General features: G+C 45.0%; 1 protein-coding gene across 3 annotated transcripts in view; it reads left to right on the forward strand.

Annotated features, from left to right (window-relative positions):
* Nucleotides 1–24,527, forward strand: part of PTGFRN (prostaglandin F2 receptor inhibitor) — a 131,736-nt gene that overhangs the window by 80,768 nt on the left and 26,441 nt on the right. For 2 of the 3 annotated variants that reach the window (XM_048493953.1, XM_048493954.1), the window contains exon 6: nucleotides 20,130–20,549. The exons of the other annotated variant lie outside the window; for it this stretch is intronic. In XM_048493953.1, the coding sequence (XP_048349910.1) occupies nucleotides 20,130–20,549 (420 nt within the window). The remainder of the gene's footprint in view (nucleotides 1–20,129; nucleotides 20,550–24,527) is intronic. 3 annotated transcript variants of the gene reach the window in all.

Consider the following 24,527-nt stretch of genomic DNA (forward strand, 5'->3'; position numbering starts at 1 on the left):
GTTTTTCACCAAACACAAGAAATGCATATCTCCAGTGTATTTAGCCTTTAACATACCATAAAATATGAGTTCCAAATTTGATGAGCTTCAAATTTGATGGCCCTCCCTTGCATGCCACCCCTCCCTTCCCTCCCCCTCCCTCTGCTAGGGTGGGTGGGCCATCTCAAGATGCTGCCCCCCCTTGCATGCCACCCCTCCCTCCCTTGCATGCCCTCCCTCCCCTCCCCCTCCCTCTGCTAGGGTGGGTGGGCCATGTCACTATGCTGGGCCCCCTCCCCTCTCTTGCATGCCACCCCTCCCTCCCCTCCCCTCTGCTAGGGTTAGTCCTAAAAATATAGCAAGTGCAAGCAGGAGACTGACAGAACTTTGTGTGTGTGTGTGTGTGTGTGTGTGTGTGTGTGTGTGTGTGTGTGTGTGTGTGTGTGTGTAAATCCCATCACCCTGATGATCCTTCACTTCCTATACTCTTGTTTAACACCTTTGTATCATGTTCTCATTCCCTCTAATCTCTTTTCTACTATCTTCTGCTTCTCCCCCACTACTTTTTGCTTAAAAAACAAAAATGCTGCAGTTATAGGGTTTGCTAGACAAATCTCAGACAGCATTTTTAAAAGTTTTGTCACCTTTGTATACCTTGGAACCAGGTGGTATACCCCTTCAGTTCCTGGCCCCATTGCATGTATTTTTTTGGCCGGCACACTACGGACCAGATTCAGAAGCTTCTCTAAATGAAGCAATTCCTAAAGCTAGCCTGTTTCTTTTAGAGCATCTCTATTTGAGTAATCCATTAGATTCTTTGCTGCCATGATAACCGTAAGAATCCCTTTTCCTTTGAAGTCTTTATTGGAACAACATCTGAAATTCCATAAAATTCAGTTGAATTCATGTCTGCACCAGTACCTCATTAAATTAAGTGATTTTAATCTATAATTGATCAGTAAGTTGGCAGTGATATCTTTATTCCCAGCTGGCAACTAATTTTAAACTGGTGACCTTTTTTTTAAAAAAACTGAGAGTTAGCAATATTAGTCTACCATAGGAGTTACTTTTTAAAAAATGCTTAACATCACAGGGTATCAATGTATTCAGTATAATAGAATGAAACTGGAACAGAATTAGCACTGATGCCACGGCTTAATTTTCATTTAGGTGATAAACTAGTGGCCAAGGTGTACTAATTTGGTTTCCAGATGGACCCTCATGATTTAATGCTGATCCATAAAACATTAGCATAAGAAAACTAGAACTGGGAGGGAAAAATCTAGCCTAGAGACTTGTTGATTTTCTGTGGGGAAGAATTTTTTGTTCATGGGAAAATGTATGAGTCCTACATGCAGTCTCAAGTGGTACAGGTCAGACACAGGTTCACTACTTCAGTGAGAGCTAAGTCAGTATTTTGTTGGCATTAGTGGATGTGATTCTCTGATTCAGTGAAGGTACAGCATTTCCAATTGATTGTTAATAAGCAATCACATATTCCTCATCAATGTGCTTTCAGTTCCACCAACCTTAACTATAGTTACCGTATATACTTGAGTATAAGCCAACCCGAATATAAGCCGAGGCACCTAATTTTACCACAAAAAAATGGGAAACTTATTGACAAGTCTAAGTCTTCGAACTTGACTCAGCAGCTGCTAAAAACAGAAGATTTGGGAGCAAGATGAGATAGAGTTGCTTAACAGAGTTTGCATTAGGGATGAGCAGCTTTCCAGCACTCTAGGAACACAAATGAACCACTGTTTTCCTCCAAATGTAGAATAATTCTGGGATTCATAGCCATGCCAGCCTAAACTTTGTTCCAAAGAACGTCTTTGTCTTCAGCAACATCAGTATTTGGCAGTAAACTACTGTATGAAGAATTGTATTCATCTAGAATGCAATACACCAATAACCCTTAGGAGAGAAATGGCTCAGTTTCTTTTAATACACACACACACACACACACACACACACACACACACACACACACACACACACACACAACCTAGTTGTAATGCTATGCAGGCTGTCCTTACAGCTTGTTTTTATGGCTCTCTGGTGAGTTAGAAAAAAAGCAGCAACATGCTAACCGGATCCCCACAGCAGCCCCAACTCCAGCCACCATCTTGGAATTACTGTATATACTCGAGTATAAGCCGAGAAGGGCTTTTTCAGCATAAAAAATTGTCAGGGAATAAAATTAAATGTAGTATGCATCTTGTGCGCAGATCATGGTGATCTAGATGACAGCACCTGTCATACAGAGACAGTTGGCAGAACCTGATGCAACTGTACCAAACCAGTTTGATCCAGTCCATTGACCTTCACAGTGATTGGTCAGTGATAGTATATAGGCAGAGCATATTCATTGTACACTGTCCGTTAGGGTTTCTTAGTTGCTGCGAAGCATGCTGCCGGTTTGTTCATTGATTCACTGTATATAACCTGCACCAAAAAGATAAAAACCTTCTTTGAAGTGAAACAGCTGTGTGGTGTGGAGTTACTCTTGTGCCGTGCCAAGCCGTTTACAGCAGCGCTTATCCTACTCTGGTAACGCACCTTTCCGCTGTTAAGCCGCCTACTCTGTCAAAAACGTGCTGAAAAAGTCGGCTTATACTTGAGTATATGCCGTAAGTATTACTTCAGCTGTAATTGCAATTAGACTTGGTCAGATTTTTTGGGTTAATTTCTCAATAAAACAAGGAGAAGCAGGGAGAGAACAGGCACGCTCTTGCATGCTGGGCAGAGGCAGGGGGAAAGACTAAGCATCCCAGCATGCAAGATCACCTCACCCCTCTGCTGTACCAGCGCTTTTGGCCTTGAACAGAAGAGTGGGGGGAGAACCTGCACAATCTTGCGTGCCAGTCTGAGTAGCCCAGCATGCAAGATTCCCCACCCACTGTTTGCACAGCAGAGGTGAGAGGGGGGGAGGAGAACAAGCATGATCTTGCATGCTGGGCTGAACAGCCTCACATTCAAGGTACTCCCCCCCCCCCCCGCCTACTGTTGAAACCCTTTTGGACAGCAGAGGCGATGGGCAAGCAGGCAAGATCCCCCCCCCCCCGGTTGTCTAAGCCTTTTGGTGCTTTGATAGGAGCGGCACGAAGAGAACAGGCTAGCTCCTGCCTGTCGGACCTGATAGAGATCAGGATCTGTCTCACCTCGCCCCGGCATTTCTCAGGCTCTGTTCAGCTTTACTGAATTAAAAAAATCCCAAATCCAAAATTTACTGATAATTTCTATTGATGCTCAAGCCTAATTGTAATCACTGCTAGGATTAACCAGGATTTCCATTCAATATGGGATGGTCTGAAATCTGAGTTGTTGAAAGGAAAAAATGGAGGAGAGGAGAACAATTTAAGCTTTTTGGGGTATCCATTGGGGAGAAAGGCAGGGTATAAATGGAGCTAAACAAATTTCACATCCTGAACTTAACCTTAAGTCCTTAGATATGATCAGGATTGTTGCTTGTCTGTCAACTGACTGCTGGCATAGGAATTCATATTCCAAAAGAAGGGGTAGAGATTACTTAATCATGCTGTTTAGTGCACATTCCTTCAACATCAGGACTATTTTATTTAAGCCAATAAAATGTTATATTGGTTAGAGATCCTGAAATATTTCCACAGGACCCTCTGTACACGTGTACATGAATCATGAGATGTAAATTTTGTAAATTTAAGAATTAAGCAATCAGCAATTGGCTAACCCATTCCTAATGGGACCTGGCCCATTTAAAATAGTCCAGGCAGAACCCATGGTGGTGCCTATGTGGTATACCAAGAGTGAAGCAGAAGCAAAGAAAGGAGGAGAAAGAGGTTTACACAGGAGCTTGGGAGAAAAAGACTTTAGCTTGAGAGGGGAACAGCCGAGGAGTGAAGACAGAAGTATTAGAGGAAAAAACAAGAGCATTGTAAGGTGACGATGTGGAGTACAAAGTTAGAAGCAAAAGGAGATAGATGAAAGGAATGCAAGCAAGAATGTTCTAGGGAGAAGAAGGGAAAGGATCATATGCTCCTTATTTATTGTGAATATTGTCTAGAGGCACTGACATCACTATGGGAGGATCCCTAATCGTTATCTTGCTGAAGAATAACTTCATTAAGTTATTGGGCAGGACAGTATTGTAAGGGATTCTCTTGATTGGGAAGGACTGCAAACTCTTGACCTGGAATGACCCGGACAGCCTGGTCTCATCAGATCTGAGTGGCTAAGCAGGGCTGGCCCTGGATGGGAGACTGCCAAGGAAGTCCTGGGTTGCTGCACGGAGGCAGGCTATGGCAAACAACCATTGAATGTCTCTTGCACAGGAGGTTGCCATTTATTTATTTGATTTTTGCCCTATCTTTTATGGACCAAAGTGAGCCTCAGAGTGGCATAAGTTGGGTTGACGTTATGGGAGTTTCAGCCACCATTAGGGCATCCAAGATTGTCCAAGAACAAAGCTTTGATTGAGGCATATGACAGCTTTCCCATAGGAACTTGGCTGTCTTGTCAGAAGAGGTATTTGATTTTGCTTAGGCCTGATCATGATGATTCCTTGGTCAAATGTAACATGGTTTCTCTCTGTACCTTTGGCTGTGTAGGACCCTGGAAAGCGAGCTTCCACGGGTATAGCTTTCAGCAGGTGAAGGGTTTGAGGATAACAAAATTTACATGCTGTATTGATCTCTATGTAATAAGGGTTGTAACAAAATTCAAAAGGACAGGCCTGTTCCTTTAAAAAAAAAATAGGGAGCATTTTGTAATCACACCTGCATTAACTATATTTTGGTGATGCAGACCTTTTTTCTAGTGTTGTTATTCTTTATGATAATTCTCTCCATGTGTTGGGGAAGAATGCAATTGTCTCTGGTTTGAAATCTGTTTTTTGATGATCTCGAAAGGTCATAATGAACCTTTTAATGTTTGTATGGTTTGTATTTTTACACGTATGACTAAGATCCAGTCATGTACTGGATTATTAAAAGAAGCCAAGCACAAGTTCTCCCTGCCCTAATAATAATGAGCTGAATTCATGACCCTCAAATCACCCTCATCTTTACATAGGACTTCAAGAAACAAATGTAATTATCAACTTCAGCATAATGGTTTGCTAGAATGCTGTACCTCAAACCATGTGTGGCTTCTTGAATTAAAATCAAAGCTTTTAAAATTTGTGTTTAGAACCCAGTTGGAAGCCTATGCAGACAGTGCCATTGTCCTTTTCATTAGTCTGGCTGTAAGTTGAGCTCATTGCTCCAATCTGAAAGGAGATGACAGCTGTATAGATAGTGATGCTTCTGAAGAAAGAAATATTTACACAGGCATGCATGCACACATGGGAGAGGGAGAGGACACTGTCTAAAGAGCCCTACTGAACTGTATATGCAGGTAAAACCTTTATGTCATAAGGTACAGAAATTCCAGCATGTTATCTTTATGTCGTAATCATTTGTCTTTGTATTTGCAAAATGTGGGAGAAAAAATCTACGCAAGGATGATGGTAGCCTATTCTGATTATTTTATGTACAATTAATATTAGAGAAAGGAAATATGCTGCAGGAAAAGGCTATCATCTCCAACTTCTTACAACCCAGGAGATTTAAGGAAATAAATAGGTCTTCCTCTGGTGAGTAGTTTGGGGCTTTCTCCTACACAGCACTGTTAAATAGAAATATACAGATGGCCCTGCCTCAAGTCAACACTCAATGGTTGAAGCGCACTAGAAAAAATGTGCTCCAGTTATCCAACACTATAACTTAAATGATAAGACTTGGAAGCACATGGCATTTTTTTCCAGTATTGCAGTCCAGGAGTTTTAAGCTACAAGAAATTTATAGTCAATTTTGGAAGTTCACCTTCTGCTCTCAGGGTCACAATTAAAGCACTTAACGCTAGTCAAGTGACATAGACATGAAATGCGAATGATCACATTTTAATTCTTCTTTATCAAGAGAAAATGGTGTGTAAGTACCACTATATTTTTCGCTTCACCAAGCAGATACCAGTAAATTGACATGATGTTTATTTAATTGTAGTTCTCCTGGCCCCATGTCAGTGTAAGAACTTGGCTGAATGTAGCCAGAGTTATGTCAGCTATGTACTTCATCTAATTTGCCAGTATGTGGTATGCTGAGTCTTCCCATGCCTTTCCCTCTGAATAGTCAGAATGACTACATGACTGCATGCATCCTGTCTTTTTAAAAAAATAAATGTTGGCAGGTAATGTCACTGTGATAAAAAAAACCCTGTGTCTTAAATTTACTGTCATAAATGGAAAAAAAGACCAGACCTGCCAGGAAGTATTGATGGTTCTTACAAATGTGCTGGATTCAGCACAAGATTTCTAGTTTCACTAGAGCTCTGGCGGAAGCAAAAATGGAAGAAAGACTGTGATAACCACTTGTGCTCAGTCAAATTTATTGTATCCCTACTCATTTTCTAGTGGCACTGTTTTTAGTACTGTAAGATATAGGGAGGAAAGTGCTAGGTATTGCACAAGATCTTGCTCAAGGGGAACAATTTAGTTATTATTTATTTATTTATTAGGTTTATAGACCGCCCTCCCCCGGAGGGCTCAGGGCGGTGAACAATATAAAGAGCACAATCAATTAAAATACAATATAAATATAAATTAGGATGGCTCTGATAAAAATAAACCTTACTCTATTAAAATGCAGCATTAATACTTTAGTTCCAGATGGCGCCTACTATCATTCCCACAGAAGCCCCAGAGTGGGGGTTTATAGGTCTTCATGATGTCAAAGAAGAACAAGAAGGGAGGGAGGGGGCCCCTGTCCAGCAGCTGAGTCTCTCCCAAAGGCCCAGTGGAACAGCTCCAGTCTTGCAGGCCCTGCGGAACTCCAGCGCAGGAGTTCCTTGGCAGGGCCCGGACAGCTAGGAGGAAGAGCTGTTCCCACCAGGCTGGGAACCCAGAGAGAGCTGTAAAGGCTCTTGGCCCGGGTGGAAGGCTGCCAGCCCACAGCTATCATGGAGAGGGCCAGGGATCACCAGTAAATTGGCCTCTGCCGAGCGCCAGAGAGACCCGGTTGGGACATATGGGGTAAAAGAGCCAGTGGTCCCACGTAGGGTACGGAAGGCCCCAGGCCAGCGTAAGGCCTTTAACAGGTTAACACCTGCTTACCTTTGAAAATGATTCTCGGTATTCAATTTGGTAACCAGTTGCAAGCGGCGTAGCATAGGTGTAATATGCTTTCCCATGGCACCTCCCTGTACAGCATACAGCGCCGCTGCATTCTGGACCATCTTTTAATCTCCAAATCAGACGCTAAGGCCAGGCGTAGAAGCCGAAGTTGCAATGAGTCCTAACCTGGAGGTGACTGTTGCATGGGACCACAGTGGCCAAGTCAGCTACTTGGGAGAGAAAGGGAGCCAGCCATCGGGCCTGATCGAAGATGGTAAAACGCGACCTGGGTTATATGGGCCACCTGATAGGTCTCCATTAGAGAAGCAGACGAATCCAGGTGGACCCCCCCAGGATGTGGACAGAGGGAGGCTGGTGCCAATAGAGGCCCCCCCTCCCACACCGGCAGCTGGAAATTCCCAACCTCCCCCCCACGTCTCAGCCAGAGGATCTCCGTCTTCGATGGATTCAGTTTCAGCCTGCTCTGTTTCAACCAACCAGCCACGGCCCCTAAACAATGCTGGAGAGCTGCAGGGGCGGCGGCCGCTCCCCCCTCCATCAACAGAATGAGCTGAGTGTCATCGGCATATTGATGACACGTCAGCCCAAAGCTCCGCACCAACTGAGCAAGGGGTCGCATATAGATGTTAAATAATAGCTAAGTCCATAGATGTTTCCACGTGTGCATTGCTGAATCCAAACCAGTGGATAGAAATCATCTTTATGGGGGCTTCTTTGCTCAGAACCATATCTTCTACTGGATGTGGGAGGCATCTTGAAGTGGGTGTTTCCCAACTGGATCTCAGGGAGGCAGGACTTAACCAAAGTTGTCACTTCCTGTGGTCCGAGTGGGCGTCACCTTTCTTCTCCAGTATTCTTCCCTGCCTAACAGGGAGCGCAGCACTCTTTGAGCTCTGCTCGCAGAATTCCTTTTCCTTCTTCCCTTTGTCATGTTGAATTCTTCTCGTATTCCGCTCTATTGCTTAAAGTCTTGTCTAGGGGGGAGTGTGTTAGTTGGGGATTTCTTCCTCCCCAACAGGGATCGGAAGCTTGTCCTCTCCCTTCCCCTTCCCTCCCCCCCCTCCCCCCCAGCCTCCTCCAAGCGGCTATGGCACACTGGGGAAATGCCAGCCGCTTTTCTCCCGAGAGGGAGGTTTTTTCCCAGTCCTCCGCAGAGAGGACCAGGGCAGCTCACAAGGCGCGCACACACGCGCCGGAGAACAACGCGGCCAGCCAAACCCGCTCCAGGGCGGGAGGATCGACGGAGCCGACAGCAAAAAAGCCGCGAAAAGACGCCTCCTCCAAGGACGGCGCGAAGAAAAAGGCGCGAAAGCAAGCGCCTGACGTCAGCGCTTAATTTCCCTGACCCGGCCAGGGCCAAATTAACAGTCGCTATATAAGGCAGAGGAGACCACGAAATGGCTCCTCCCGGCCCTTGGCAGCAACGAAGCACAGGACTGAGGGAAGACCTCAGAGCCCTGCTCGCCTCGCAACCCTGGCACGCCAACGACCCGGAGAGGGCCGAATGATGATAAAAGCCCTTAAGAAGAGGAGGGAATGGAGAGGGATAACGACAGAGGCCACTTCAGAGGCCCCCAAACAAGATCGCGACAGGGGAGGATTAAACTCCACGGCACCCACCTTACCAGGGGGTTGGCAACAGGCTTCTGCCCAGGAGTTGGTGGATCTCTTTAAGAAATCCATGAGGGAAGAGATCCATTCCTATCATAAGCGATTCCATAGGCGAGGCAGATCCCCCTCCACCTCCCCTTCCCTCTCACCTACCCCAGATCCTCACAATCCAACACCTCGCTACAGGAGACTCCCACCACGCTTCCCAGGGGAAGAAGGGGCTAGCGAAGGGGAATCTTGCGTGGAGATCAGACTCAACTTCTCAGACCCGGAAGAGGAGTCATCACCCCTGAGGCGTGGGGAAATAGCCCCAAAAATTTTTTCAAAACGGAGGACATTACCTTACTCATTTCAAAGGCAATCTCTGCCCTTGACCTGAAAGATTCAGAGGACGCCATTGACCACTCCTCCTCATCTTCTACCCCTTCCAAACCTATCAAGGGTTGCCCCAAAGGGGATAAAAAGATCTTCCCACATGGGGAGCCCCCCAAGGATTTTCTCCCGATCCCGGAATACTTTGAAAAACGTGCCAGGAAAGAATGGGCCAACCCCTCTGCCAGCAAAGGGTTCCCCTCCAGTTTCAAAAAATTGTACGCCTCCCCAGAGTACATCCAAAGCCTCACCCAACCAGCTTCCTCTAGTGGATGCCCCCATAGCAGCACTCCAGTCGGGAGGACTTTGTCTCCCAGGGACGGGCTGATGGCAACATAAAGGGACCCCTTAGATAAACGCATAGAAGCCCGTGGTCTCTAAGAGACTCCATGAGGTTCTGTAATGCCATGGCAGCCTTCAAAAAAATCCCTGGCTTCCCTCAGCCACCACCATGGCCAGGGCGGGCATCGTGTGGCTTCGCAAACTCCTGGACATGATTCCTACCTCCCAACAAGGAGTTAGAGAAGGAGTAGAACGTATTTTACTGACGGTATCTTTCCTGGCAGACTCTAACTTCGATGCATTCATTTCAGTAGCCCGGGCCATGGCCATGGCTTCGGTTCCCAGGCGGCTTGCCTGGCTTCGCTCCTGGCAGGCGGACCAGCACTCCAAACAACTGGTATCCGGGTTCTTCCCTTCCAGGGCGGCATTCTTTCGGCCAGGAACTGGAGAGAGGATCCTAAGTAGAGACCAAGGACAAAAGAAGGCCATTGCCCAAAATACCTATAGATCCGGAGCACAACCCTTCCAAATCAAAGGCACCACCTTTCGTTCCCACAGGGCAACGCTTTGCCAGAGCACCTAGAGACGGCAGACGCTGGCAACCTTCAACAGGGATTCCATAGCAGAGGTCAAACCAGGTGCAGCTTCAATCAGCCCTTTCGTCCACCAAGCCAGATGGGGCAAAGGAACTTCCACCAACGACTAGAAACTCCCAGCCTCCAACAAATCCTGACTACACCACCCCTGTCGGCGGCCGCCTCCAGGAGTTTCAGGACCAGTGGCTGGGCGAACATGCCGATGCTTGGACCAAAGAGGTCATCCAATCGGGCTACTCCATAGAGTTCAAATCCAAGTACCCCTGAATCCTGCGCTTTCACGCTTTCCGATCAACTCCAATCTGGCCCAAAGCCAAACGGACACAGAAAGCCATCCAACACCTCCCTGACCATCAGAGGGCCATAGAGGCCGGTACCTCAGGCAGAGAGAAGCTCTGGAGTGTTCTCTCACTTCTCTTTACCGTTCCCAAAAGGAACGGCCAGGACTGGAGGGCCATCCCTAAACCTTCGGTTCTATCAATCGTCACACATCAAACTGCAAACGCTTCAGGATGGGAAACCACTCCGGCTCCATCGTGGAACACCTAAGACCAGGGGATTACTTGACCTCACTGGACCTCACCCGAGGCTTATTTACACATCCCCATAAAACCCTCGCGACCGCCAGTTCCTAAACCCGCTTCGGGCAGTGGGAGACCATCAATTCCAGTTCCGGGCTCTTCCGTTTGGACTCTCCACCGCTCCAAGAGTTTTCTCCAAGGTCCTCCTGGCCCCCATCGTGCTTCTCCGTCAGCAGGCCATCCATGTCCACCCCATACTTGGGACGAGCATCTCGTCAGGTCCACTCTCCCGGCCAACAAAGCGGAACGGGATGTCGCCTAAACCCAGCTTCAGTTACTCCGCCCGTCACGGATTCCTAATCAAGCGTTCCCAAAAGTCACAATAACCCCATCCCCAAAGGGATGGAACATCTCCGGAGCAACTCATCGACATCTTCTCAAACACCTTGTTCATACCCCGGTAGAAGATCAACAAAGCCGGAGGGAGTGCCCAGTGAACTTAATCATCTCAGCCAAAGTCTTCCCTACTCCCACTTGGCCAGTGTTCTGCGGTACCATGGTGTCAGTGTTCGACATGCTCCGAGTGGGGCAGACTCATGCATAGCCACTGCAGGTCTTCCTTCAGCCCTTCCAGTATCAAATTATGAAGAAGGAGGACCGATATCTCACCCTATCCTTTGCCAACTCAAAGCCAGTCTCAAGAGTGGTGGACGGTGAAACGCGAACCTCTCCAGAGGGTACAAGGTCTACTCTACCCCAACGGATAGAAATCTTCACAGATGCGAGTCTACCACTCGGGCTGGGGAGCCCTGACAGCAAACAACCAGTCTCACCCAAGGGGCATTGGTCGCATCATCAAGCTTCACTCTTCCTATTCCAACCTTCTCGAGACCAGAGCGATTTACTCTGGTCCTTCAGCACTTCCTCCCATTGATCGAGAACTCTCACGTTCTGATCCAGACGTGGACAATGTGTGTCCAGCCAAAGCATACCTGAACAACCAGGGGAGGTTCCAGGTCTTCCTCCTCCTTCACCAGGAAGCCACGAAAATTCTGCACTGGTCAGGAGCAACATCTACTGTCACTCTCACACTTGCGAGAACACATCCAGGGGAGCCTCAACATCTCAGCCGGACTGGCTGAGCCGTCAAACCATCCAGGAGGCCGAATGGCAGCTCAACCCTGCCATATTCCGGATGATCACCAACACCCGGTCAACCACAACTGGACCTTTTTTTTGGCCTCCAAGAACAACACGCCAGATTCCCGGCCTTCCATATCCAGATTCTACCACCCAGAAGCCGTGGGAGTGGACGGCATGTATCGGAATCCTGGCCCAAAGCACTTCTGTATGCCTTCCCACCTACATAAATCAACTTTTCCCAAGGTCCTCCGGAAGGTCATAACAGAGAAGGCATCGGTGATTTTGAGTGGCACCAGCCTTCTGGCCACTTAATGCGTCCATGGCTGTTCCTTCCATTTCTAGACCTCTCCGTAACCACCCAGGTCTGACTCTCCCGACCCCGAGAGACATGCATGATCCAAGGACCGGCATTTGGCACCCCAAAGCCTCAGTGGATTTCAAACTAACCGGCATGGCTGTTGAACGGAGATTATTAACAGAGGAAGGGCTACTTTCCGGATCAGGGTAGCCACCACCCTCTTGGCATCTGCTTGCCGCAACTCCACCAACAGGATCCAAGCAACTCCTCCTGGAAGGCCTTCCACCAGATGGTGCCGGCGAAGAATGTCGATCCTGAAAAACCCAGCATTCCCTCAAATCCTCACAAGCCTTCCTCCAAGAGGGGATTCCCCGAACAAGGTTTACTGGAGCATGCCACACTTAGGAGACAGGTCAGCGGCTCTGACCACCATCTGCCACTCAGGCCCTTGTGCGATCTCCCTCTCTCCAGACATCCCGACCGTCATCCGGGCTTCCTTAAAGGAGTGACCCTTGGAATCCATAACTCACCCACCGGCTCTCATCGCTTCCCCCACCTGGCTGCAGCTACACCTGGTACTCTCAGCACTCACTAAATCCACCCTTTTGAGCCCGGGTTCAAACTGATCCATCTCTAGTGGCTCCGCATGAAGGCAATGTTCCTCCTTAGCCATCCACCTCAGCCAGACGGGTCTCGGAACTCCATGTCTCCTTATTTCAGTGGAAAAAGAACTCTGTATTTTCATAGGGACAGAGTTGTTCTCAAACCAGACCTCCCACCTTCATTCCCTGAGTCCCCGATTCCTCAATTCCACACCTCACAGGACATTGTAGTTCCCAATTTCTGCCCCCAACCTCTATCGCATCTCTAAAGAGAGGCTGTGGCATAACCTGGACGTGCGTAGAGGCCTTAAAAAGCATTCCTAATAATGACTCAATCTATCCGGCAAGTCCAACTCAATGTTCATTAACGCATTGATCCACGCCGAATCTGGGGCCACCCGATGTCCAAGGCTGCCATCAGCCGTACCATCAAGGCCTGCATCGTGGAGAGCGTGCAAGGCCTCCAACCAGCCGGGTTCCTCATGGGATGAGTGCGGCCCACTCCACAGCTGTAGTGCAGCAACTAACGCATGGCCCTTGAGAACCTCAAACCCTCAAGTATTAGACATTTGCAGAGCGCTACTTGGTCCTCTGTTTCATCCTTCGTAAGGCACTATAAAATACACTCCACGGCAGCTTCAGAGCTGTGTTTGGCAGAGAGAGTATTGGAACTGTACATCGTGGAGACTGATCCTGACCCACTGCCGTTTTCGGGTTACTGCTCTGGGAGGTCCCACTTCGAGATGCCTCCTACATCCAGGTAGAACGGCTCCATTGGTTACTCACGAAGGGGTCTTCTGCTGGATTAAGGGAGGCATCTTGGCCCTCCCGGGATCATCATTAGATCTCCAATGTTTTTCCATGCTCTCCTTTGTCACACTACTTCCAGTTGTAAATAGGGCTAGAAACCCCAGCAGCCCAAAAGTTCCATCTAGTTCACATGGGTTTTTGTATAGTTGTTACCGTTATAATCATCGTTATGTTGTCTTGTTACTTCCTCTTGTGGTTCAATGTACATGTTACTTCCGAGGAAAGCTTTCACTGCTTGGACAGGTGTCTACTGGAGAAGAAAGGTGACGCCCACTCGGACCACAGGAAGTGACAACTTTGGTTAAGTCCTGCCTCCCTGAGATCCGGTTGGGAAACACCCACTTCAAGATGCCTCCCTTAATCCAGCAGAAGACCCCTTCTCGGTGAGTAACCAATGGGTCGATTCCATCATCTTTTGGTTCTCTCTCTTTTTCTCTATGGCTGATTCTGCATGGGCCAAAAACAGCAGTGTGAAAATGGTGTGAAAATGATGTAAAAGGGTTTAAAACGGTGTAAAAGGGTTTATACTGTTTTCACATCGTTTTCACACCACTGTTTTTGGCCCATGCAGAATCAGCCTATCTTTTTAATGGGAGGAATTTTGGTTCCCCCCCCCTTTTTTTTAAAGGGAAGTTCGTGAAATTTATTTGGAGGGAGTTGTAACCATGCAAACATTGCTATTTATAAAATTACCAGTGCACTATGCTTACTGTTGACTTATTAATATCTCACACAACGACAAGTCCATCAGTAGCAAATTACTTACTGGTAATTTAGCTTTGCCCAAATAAGTCTTCTGGGCAATGGAGACTGAAGCCATTGACACACATGTGGTCTCCTTTGCTTTGAGCATACATTCCCTTTGGGTTTGATTTTTGGTTTACATACATGTTTTCCCCTCTGGCATTCACTCCACACTCAGATCTAAGAATCACTGCAGTTTGTGAAAGGTCTGTAAAGTCAACTTTTTTCTCCCTTCTCAGGGAAAGAAAAGGAGATCCCAATGTGTTAACATTTCCTCAGATTTTCTCACTCCTCCTTGCCCATACCTCAGTAGTTCCTTCCACACTACAAGCCACCATTTCAGGACATTAAGGTTTGAGGATTTTTTTTTTCATTTTCAAGTTTGAAGTCTATTACTGGAGCGGTGAATCCAATGAAATTGACAAGACTGGCTTCCTTAAGAAAGCTCTTGCTAGCCTTCCCTCCCTCCCTCCCTCCCTCCCTCTCTCTCTCTCTCCCCCCCCCCAGCTGCTGCTTCTTCCTTTCCTCTCTCCCTCCCCACCTGCAAGACTATAGGCTATAGGCTTTTATTGCTCGGCATGGCAGACCTTGCCCTAGCTAGTCAAGTAAACTGTTTTCACAAACTATTGATAGGCAGAAGATGCCCTTCCCCAAAAGTATCAGGCAACATCCCAAAATGGAAGTTGCATGGCAGCAATAAAGAGACAGGTGGGCAAAATAGTGGATCTTCTCTGATAGGGAAACAAAAACCACAGGCAGAAAAAGATTGTGTAAACAGGAAAAACCCACTGCAAAGCAAAGTTAGAGAATTGACTGCTTCTTAGATGTGACTTAAGTAGTGCATGTATAAATGACTAAAGTACAAATATCAAGAATCCTACATCTGGTGAACTCCTGCTTCTTGGGATCCATGGTCTTTGGGAATCTGAGCAAAATTCTTCAGATCCCAGGATTCTTCAACTTGAAGTGCCAGGAAGTGAAGTTGGTATTAAAAGCACAAAAGGAATTTTACTGGGATTCTGCATAAACAGATAGTGAACCAATCTCCCTTTTCATCTTTGTGATCTAAGAATCCTGGAGGAAGAAGCACCTTGGAAAGTAACATTATACTATATTTTGCCTTGTCTGCTCCTGTATATTATAGATGTAAAAAGCAAGGCAGCTACATTTGCAACCTTTATAAATTTGCCTACTGTTTTTTCCTAGCAGAATTTAATTATAATGGTAATGATTTTCAGGAACTATGTGTGATAGTTTTCTCATTATTATATATCATGGCAAATCTACACTATTAGCGCTAAGTACAATAAAATACTTTTCATTTAGCTAATAACCCATCCTAATGTTAGTTTATGGAATGTTTTGATGTTTTTCCTTTCCACTATATAATTAGAAATAAAAAATCAACACGGCATAAGAGAAAGCTATATAACCAGCTCAGAGGTCTTTACACATTTAATAGCTTGAAATGCCTCCTTTTTTCTTTTATTGTAAAGTTAAAATAGTCAAGGACAGTTCATGTGGAATGAAGGGAATGCATTTATATTTATATTTAAAATATAGTGAAAATCTGTTCTAAAATATGTTTTTGATCTCAACTGTCAGGAAACAATTTATGGCTAAGAAAGTAGATTTCAGCTTGCATTGTGTCTCATTTCTTGGTTTTGGAAATTAGTCAGCCATAGTGTTGTTAACACAAATGTGTAATTTGTGTATGGACTGATTCTCTCTGGCAGACCTTTGGTTAGACTTTATATTTCATGCGTTCATGGCATTGTGTAATTGAGAATGAGATGCATCTCTGCTTACTGAATTACTGTTTTTCTCCAGAAGGATTAAGAAAAAGCTATACAGTAACAACTGGTGTCTTAAAGAGGAAATATTTTAAAGTACCCATAGTTTTCTTAATTGGTGCTCCACTCCGGCATATATCAGAGCAAGAATCATGGATCTTCTATAAGCCCAGCAGGCTTTCCTTCAGTCCAAGTTGCACAGTTTAGCTTTGCTGGAATAAGGACCTGTTTTAAATCAGCCACAGGACATCTCCTCACAATAATTTATTTATAACTGCTCTATTGGAAGATACCCAGTGGGGGAGAAGCCTCTCGGCTGCGCACGCTGGCGTGATCCCCCGGCAGGGGAGAGGCCTCCTGGCTGTGCAGCTGGGCCTGGCCTTGGGTGCCAGCGTGATCCCCCGGTGGGGGAGAGGCTTCCCAGCTATGCGGCTAGTCCTGGCCTTGGGCGCCGGCGAGCAGCTCCCCGGCATGGGGGAAGAGGCCGGGCACGGGACCTGGCTGGTGCCCCCCCCCCACCTGACTGAAAGGCGTGTGCCTGGGGACATGGGTTACCCCATGTCCCTGTGGGTGGTACACCACTGTGGCCATGAAATGTTTTGAGGGGATGAGTGTGGACATACGTCATTGTAAAGGGGGGGTGGGGGCTGAAAACATTTTAGAAATGTTATAGGTGATTTGTGCCAAGGTCATCAGCTGCTGCACTATTCTAAATAATTGCGCTGAATGTGAGCATACGGATGTAATATTAGCTGTGAAATAATCTCTTTTTACAGCTTTGACTGCCACCTCATAGGCTTTCATGCGTCCCATAAGATGTTCATGCGTCTTCATCACAAGTCTTCCTCCAGACTTGCTCTAGCTGTCTTAGCTCCTGTTTCTTCTTCCTCCAATCCATATTATATGGAGCTGGTTTAATACGGGGGGCATAGAGGGCATTGGGGTGTGATCTCATTGATATATTCAGAGAGCCAGCTGTTCCAGTTCTCTGTCAGCTCATCTAATGAGTCGTTGGGAGGCTTTGGGTCCCACAAAGCATTCCAGAATCTAATTGGATCCATAAGTCTCCATGGGTGAGCATGCCTAAACTAGAGGGACATGACATATTCAGACGGGCCTTCAGAGCACAGTGATCCAGCCATGGCACTGGAGTATTTATAATTGGAGCTGATTATATTTATAATTTGGGGCTAAGGTCACTTTCTCTCCCTTAAAACTGATCCATCATTAGTGTATGCCAACTTTTGCTCAGCCACTGGGTAATTTCTGGAGATGCAGCCTAGCATATATGAAATTAGCTGTTAGCAGTAGGTGGCTTAGTTGCCCTTTTCCTACTGTTTTGTTTTTTAAAACAAGTCATGTGGCTAGCAGAAGTCTTGTGCAGAATTCATGTGCCCTTCTTCCTAAATAAGACCCCCAGTCAGCTGCATGAATGACTGAGAAATAGTACATCAATGTTACTTTCTTCCATAGAGTTGCTTTCTATGAAATGGGCATAAAACTTCCTTTCAACCATGATTCTGTGGTCAGTAGTTTCTGGGCAGGAAGGCATACTTTTATCTGTAGCTTGAACTGTTATTGAGTGCCCCTGTTTAATTGTCACAACAACCAAGAATTAAATTATGCAACTGTTAACTCTGTGACACTTAAGAACATAAGAACAAGCCTGCTGGGTCAGACCAGAGTCCATCTAGTCCAGCACTCTGCTATTCGCAGTGGCCCACCAGGTGCCTTTGGGAGCTCACATGCAGGATGTGAAAGCAATGGCCTTCTGCTGCTGCTGCTGCTTCCGAGCACCTGGTCTGCTAAGGCATTTGCAACCTCAGATCAAGGAGGATCAAGATTGGTAGCCATAGATCAACTTTTCTTCCATAAATCTATCCAAGCCCCTTTTAAAGCTATCCAGGTTAGTGGCCATCACCACCTCCTGTGGCAGCATATTCCAAACACCAATCACACGTTGTGTGAAAAAATGTTTCCTTTTATTAGTCCTAATTCTTCCCCCCAGCATTTTCAGTGAATGCCCCCTGGTTCTACCGTGTTTCCCCGAAAATAAGACAGTGTCTTATATTAATTTTTGCTCCCAAAGATGCGCTATGTCTTATTTTCAGGGGATGTCTTATTTTTCTGTGTTCTTTCATCAGGCATGCTTCCAAACAAAAACTTTGCTACGTCTTACTTTCGGGGGATGCCTTATATTTCGCACTTCAGCAAAATCTCTACTACGTCTTATTTTCTGGGGATGTCTTATATTCGGGGAAACGGTAGTATTGTGAGAAAGAGAGAAAAATGTCTCTCTGTCAACATTTTCTATCCCATGCATAATTTTATAAACTTCAATCATATCTCTCCTCAGACGTCTCCTCTCCAAACTAAAGAGTCCCAAACGCTGCAGCCTCTCCTCATGAGGAAGGTGCTCCAGTCCCTCAATCATCCTCGTTGCCCTTCTCTGCACTTTTTCTATCTCTTCGATATCCTTTTTGAGATGTGGCAACCAGAACTGAACACAGTACTCCAAGAGAGATGTTGAATGGATTGGTACTCAGCCAAGTTAGCACACTGTTCTTTCTTGATCTTGCCTTTATATAGTATTGCCCTACAATCATCTTTGTGTGATGATGATATAGTTGTCAGGCCCAGTTTTCTCATCTTCTAGGTGTATTTATTTGTTGTGAAAACTGCTGCTTGAAGGCAACGTACTGTAAAATGTAATCACAACAAATACCTTTCATCTCTCCTGAGGGAAGACAAAAGTATTATTGTATGTTGTTTTAATTTTGGGAAGTGTGTGGCAAGCTCTGTATATCTTATTTCCCTGTGGCCTTGTAAAATATTCACCTCCTGTTTAATATGCAGCCAGTTTCATTAGAAGAAAATGTATTGTTATACAAACAACTCTAAATACCAAGCTAGAAAAAGTCAATAGATAACAGGAATTCTGCCTTTTTTCAATATATGACATATCTGTGCAAATGGCGATCAGAAAAAAGAAAATTAAGACAGCAAGAAGAGAGAAACTAGTGTTGGAATCTGGAACTGCATACAATAGGGCAGCTGAATTCCTACTCCTTACAGGAAATAGCTGTTAAGTTTCTCGGTAGTAGATCAGTCACAGAAACTGGATGCACTACTGGTGGTCACAGTCACTCCTTTCATCCAGTTTGGGGGCACAGAGGAATTGTTGTTTTCATTAAAGCAAGCTGCATGTCAGTCTTGTACAGTCTCGATCTAATGTTAATTCTTGAATTTTTGTATTCTTGAATGTGGTCATCTCTGGTATAGTATGTATATAATAGCATATTTCTGAAGCAGATAGATTCATAAGCTGTTTATGTTCCATTTCTATCTTGCACACAAGAAAAATATAACCAAACCTGTAAATGTTCCAGACATGTATATTTAGGACCTATCTGTGCTCAAAAAAAGCCCAGTCAGCAGTTGCTCCCAATGGCATGCATGTCTGACGGGGAGCTTATGACCCCGGGCCATATGGAGTGAAGTGGGCCCAGCTGCACTCCTTCTGCTTTGACTTTGGTTGCGATTATTCAGGTTCAGGAAGTAGTCTAGATGTGCCTAGAGTTAACCATTCTGTAATGAAAATACTCTTTTTGGTCCAGTGTTAAAATGTCTCCATCATCAGATATGCCAATCAGTACTTATTTTGCTCTGTTTTCATTCTGCCTTAGAAGTCCAGTAAAACAAAAGGGAGAAAGAGCACCAAAAGCATAAAATTTACAAAATGCGGGTTGGACAAAAACCAGTAAGAGAGTCGGAAACCTTAAGTTTAGAGATACTTTAAAGAATTGTTGGTTGTTATGAGGGCAAGTGGATATCATTTCTAAAATCTTCTGTATTGGAAATTCTGTCAGTTTAGTAACATTGATTTTTTTCCCCCTAAGTGTTTCTATATTCATTTGCACAGGCATTCTGCAATGTGAAATGGAACCCCTGGCTTCTTGTTAAAGCTCATTTAGGACTTGAAGCATGAATATTCTACACATCTACCTTTCCTTGCTGTTTCTTTTACACTTATAACCTCAACATGCTGCTTTGGAATGCTGTCTCACTGTCACGTGGTTGTGCATGTAATGAATTGCAAAGTACTCCTGACATTGTCTCTTAAAATGTACTGCAGAATTGGATGTGGCAGTTTTTCGTCCCTTGCTGCTGCTTATGTTCCTCTGTCCTGTGCTTGTTCTTATATCTGTGCCTTCTTTGCTCTTCTCAGATTATGCACTGACTGTAGAAGCTGTGAAGCTGAAGCCGTTCTTCATGGCCGGGCACACCTTTGAAATGACTTGCAAGGTGTCTTCCCGGAACATCAAAACTCCTCGTTACTCAGTCCTCATTACAGCGGAGAAGACTCTGAATGACCATTCAAATGCTAATGGAACCCTGCGCATCATTTCCCTCAATCAAGATTCAGTGGTCAGACGGGAAGATTGGACAGACCAGGACCGGGTGGATGGTGTAGTCTTAGAGAAGGTCCAGGAGAATGAATTCCGCTACAGAATGTACCAGACGCAGATTTCTGATGCTGGGTTATATCGTTGTGTGGTTACTGCATGGTCACCAGGGGGTGGAGGCATGTGGCGAGAGGCAGTCAATGGCTTATCCAACCCCATCCAGATAGACTTCCAGACCTCAGGTCAGTACGCATCTCCCACATAGCAGTGGTGGAAAGAACATCGTGAAGACCGTTTTTATTTAATGTTTTAGGGTTGATAAGGTTTCCTCAGTTCCTGGTTTCCTCAGTTCCTGCTAATGCATGTTATGTTGCCATAACAGATAGCTAGTATTTAAGAATCAGCAGAAATAATTTTGATTCTGTTCCAGAGCAAAATCCAATATTATTTATTTTATTTATCTATTTTATTGGTTTTGTATGCCACCCTCCCCCAATGGGTTCAGGGCAGCCCGCAACTTTTCCATAGTACATGGTAAAAACTGTGTGTGTGTTTTTTTTAAAAAAACCCCAATATAAACATTTAAAAACATTAAGTTCATTAAAAACCTTTAAAAATATTAATATCTTCTAACTTTTAGCCACCAAGAAAGTAGTATTGGGGGTGGGGAGTGGGGAGGTCAAGACTGATGGAAAAACCATAGCTACCTCAACCATACACCTGGTGGAGCGGCTCTGTCTTACAGGCCCTGTGGAACTGGATCAGGTCTCTCAGGTCAGGAAATTAATTTCATCACTGGGAGAAATCAGGACCTGGTTCTTGATGTGTCTTTTCATATTAATACAATGATAGGGGATGCAGATTTTAACTTTTGTTAGTTGCCCAATGCTTGCATGTTTTGTTATGAATACACAACTGCAGTCTCTCACAACTGTTTAACTTCTGCCAGTCAGAACAGCATGAGAACTGGGGGTGTAATATGTAGCTCATTTCTCTGCCTTGCTACTACTTTCACAGCTGCACTATGGGAGCAAAAATAGCTGTGCAGTCAGCCATTCTATAAGGTCATTTAGAACCAAGCACCCTAGGACCCTGACAGTGCTTTGGATCACCTCACCTTTCTGTGTGGAATGACCGGCAAGGCACCCTGCATAGCGCTCAGTGTAGGGAAGCTAAGCGGTACTTAGGGTTCAGCTTTCTTTTTAAAAAATTCCTAGTGCTCTGCGTTCCAGTCTAAAAGTCTGTTTGGGAAGCAGTGATATTTTGACTATACCTGCAATAATGAAAATCTGTCTATGTATCCACGCTATGCATGAGAAGTGATGTACTGATCATACCTTCAAGCATTGCTGTTTCATTAGTTAACAAACCTTTTTTCACCAAGCAGAAAGAAAGTAGAGCATTCCCAACTGCTGTTAAATGCAACGAGTCCATCAGTTGTATCAGACTTCTAAAAAGTGGATGTATGCATAGTATTGATTTATCTACTTATGAAGGAAAAGGGCCATACTATTAGAGCCTTCCCTTTTGCTTCCCTTTCTCTCAGCCCCTTGGTACATTTTCTCCTCTTCACACTCAATGTGTGGATAGAAAAGGTAATGATACATAAGAGCCACTCCACATAACATAGATTCATTTCTGCTGTGCACATTGAAAGTATGGAGAAAAGTGACTATGAACCAAGGAGGCATGATCAGTCACAGTGTCCAGTAAGCGTACATTGCACATCCCCCAGGGTTACTCTGCTCCCCTGTGAAATATTCACTTAAACTCTGTCATTCCCATGATATTGTGTTCAGTGTGAAGCAGTTCTAACCCACTGCCCACTAGCTTAGACCATCAGTTCTAACCCACTAACTCACTGGCTTAGACCATCAGTGTATTGCATATGGTTTATTTCCCTGCTGTGGTTTTATTCAAGGAAAAAAAATCTGAGATGCTTTATAACACTGGGGAATAGTAGCCTTATTCAACCTGAGATGTGCCCAATGTGGGCAGTATCCTGTGTGTACATCTTGGGAGCCAATAAAGATTGGAGGAACAATTGTTAAAGGAAATCCTTAAAGATTTTCACATAAAAGCTTTTAGTGGTTGTTGCAATAGACTTCAGTGTCTGTATTGATTTCTTTTAAAGCTGGAAGGACTTATTTGGATTGGAAGACATTCGTAGTACTAGCTTGGTTTCCTGCCAGGGCTTTTCTTGGAGCATCATTTTGTCTGGCTGGTTTCATGTTTCAAGGAAAGCTCTTCATTGTACACACACATCACAAAGTGCAACCTAGCTGAACTACAGGAGGTCTCTAAGACTACTTTTTATCAGTGCAGGTTGGTAGCTTTACATGCACTCTTGCTGAAATGATTATGATTTTTACATTATTATTGCTGCAGAAACCCTGGCATGCTGTGTGGTTTTTAAAAAAACTTTCCATGAACTTCTACAGATAAATGTAGTACAAATTATTTCCTGTAGATTTTGCCAGTTGGAGGGTTCCCTGTTTTTCCCATCTCACTTAGTGAAGATTGAAAATCTTCTGTATAATAATTTAACCCTTGTCAGATCAAAAGTCCTTCCTTTTGTCCTTTATAGTATCTAGCCAGTCAGGGAGGCAATTCAGGATCCTTCCCCCGGTGTTGGCCCCTATGAACTGGTATTTTATGGCAGTCCTGCTTGTGAACATGGAGTTCTTTCTTGGTCAGTGCAGTTACACGTACGGGGGGTGTGCCTCTGCAGACTGCTCCTGATCTTCTAAAGCAGTAACTTCAATGGCACTGACTGAGCCTCGTCCAAGGCCAGCAGTAGAGCACATGACTAGAAGAAAGAGCTGTGTCTTCCCTCACCTTTCCTTTTGACTACCTCAGAATCGTTTCACTTGGGTTATTAAATCAGTAGTTCTACTTTCTTCTCAGCCGTTCTCCTTCTTAAATTTCCCTACTTGTGGGTCTGTCTTCTGCCTTTCTTGCATGGCAAAATGTATTTTCAAAAAGTGTTTGCAGCATGATGGTAATTTTCCATCTATAGACAACCACAATCATTGCTTGTTCAGTTTGGACAAAATTGAATCCTCCTCCAGTTACCAAAGGTTCATCAAATGAGCACGTTGTAATTGTGTTGGCTATCTGATAGTCATTTTGTGGGTTCACGCTTGATGAATGTTTGTGTTGGATGCCTTGGATTGGCCTCTTTGCTGCCAATGGAGACTATTTGGTCACCCCCTGCCCCCACATGATACAAAGATCTCTGCTTCAAGCAGCATACCCCCTGTGAACAGAGATGTTGAACTTTAAGCATTGGGTATGCTTACCTTCAGAGCCATAAAGAGGAGCGGGGAAGGAAAACAAAATTTAAGGCGTGACGGGCATAGCTACATTTGACATTCGTTGGTACAAGAGGGCAGAACTGCAGGCCTCACAAACCCCAGCACCATCCTCTGAATTGGTACTGGTCAAGATTCTGCATTTGATTGGCATTGCCAGACCAACCTCGCTAGAGTGGGGATCAACACCAAAGTGCAATAAATGGGCTTATTTTCACAAGATACATCCCAGGATACGCATAATTCAAACAGTGACACTGGGGCAAGTGGCTTCTGTGTCCTTTGCTGTGACTTTCACTGTTTCCTTCTTCACAAGATAAATTAGTCTTGAGATTGGTTGTGATATTTTCTTCTCAAAACTGTTTCCGGGTTCCACCTCTATCAGGTGTAAAAATATTTTTTTCTTGCATATGAAGCGATAACCATGCAATCAATGAGCACTGTTTTTAGCTATGTAGACCTCTGCTTTGTGACGATGTAGCTATGTAGCCGTTAGGAGGAAAAAAAAGGAACGCCCATTCATGTTCCCACCCTAAAGCAACAGCTAATCGGGAACGAGGAACAGAAGAGGCACCGAGGTGATCCCAGCCTCTGATCACAGTTCCAACACAAGACCTCAACCGCCATGGAGAGTGACAGACCGGGATCAACTAGGTACTGTAATTTATGGTCCCAATTCAATCCCAGAATGATTTCGCCCGTGGGGAATCGACCTATGTTGAGACAGGTCTCCTCCTTCAGAAAGAATTGCAGGCTACTTGTGTTGCTGAAAACGAACTCTACATGAGCAGTAAGATCTTTAGAGATGAAACCAAAAGTACATTGTTCTATAGATGAAAGGTAGAATAGTAACAATAATTTGACCCTCTGATACAACGATCTGGTATTGCAGCTTTTCTAGAACTG

Source organism: Sphaerodactylus townsendi, linkage group LG04, assembly GCF_021028975.2.
Source record: "Sphaerodactylus townsendi isolate TG3544 linkage group LG04, MPM_Stown_v2.3, whole genome shotgun sequence".
Classification (NCBI taxonomy): domain Eukaryota; kingdom Metazoa; phylum Chordata; class Lepidosauria; order Squamata; family Sphaerodactylidae; genus Sphaerodactylus; species Sphaerodactylus townsendi.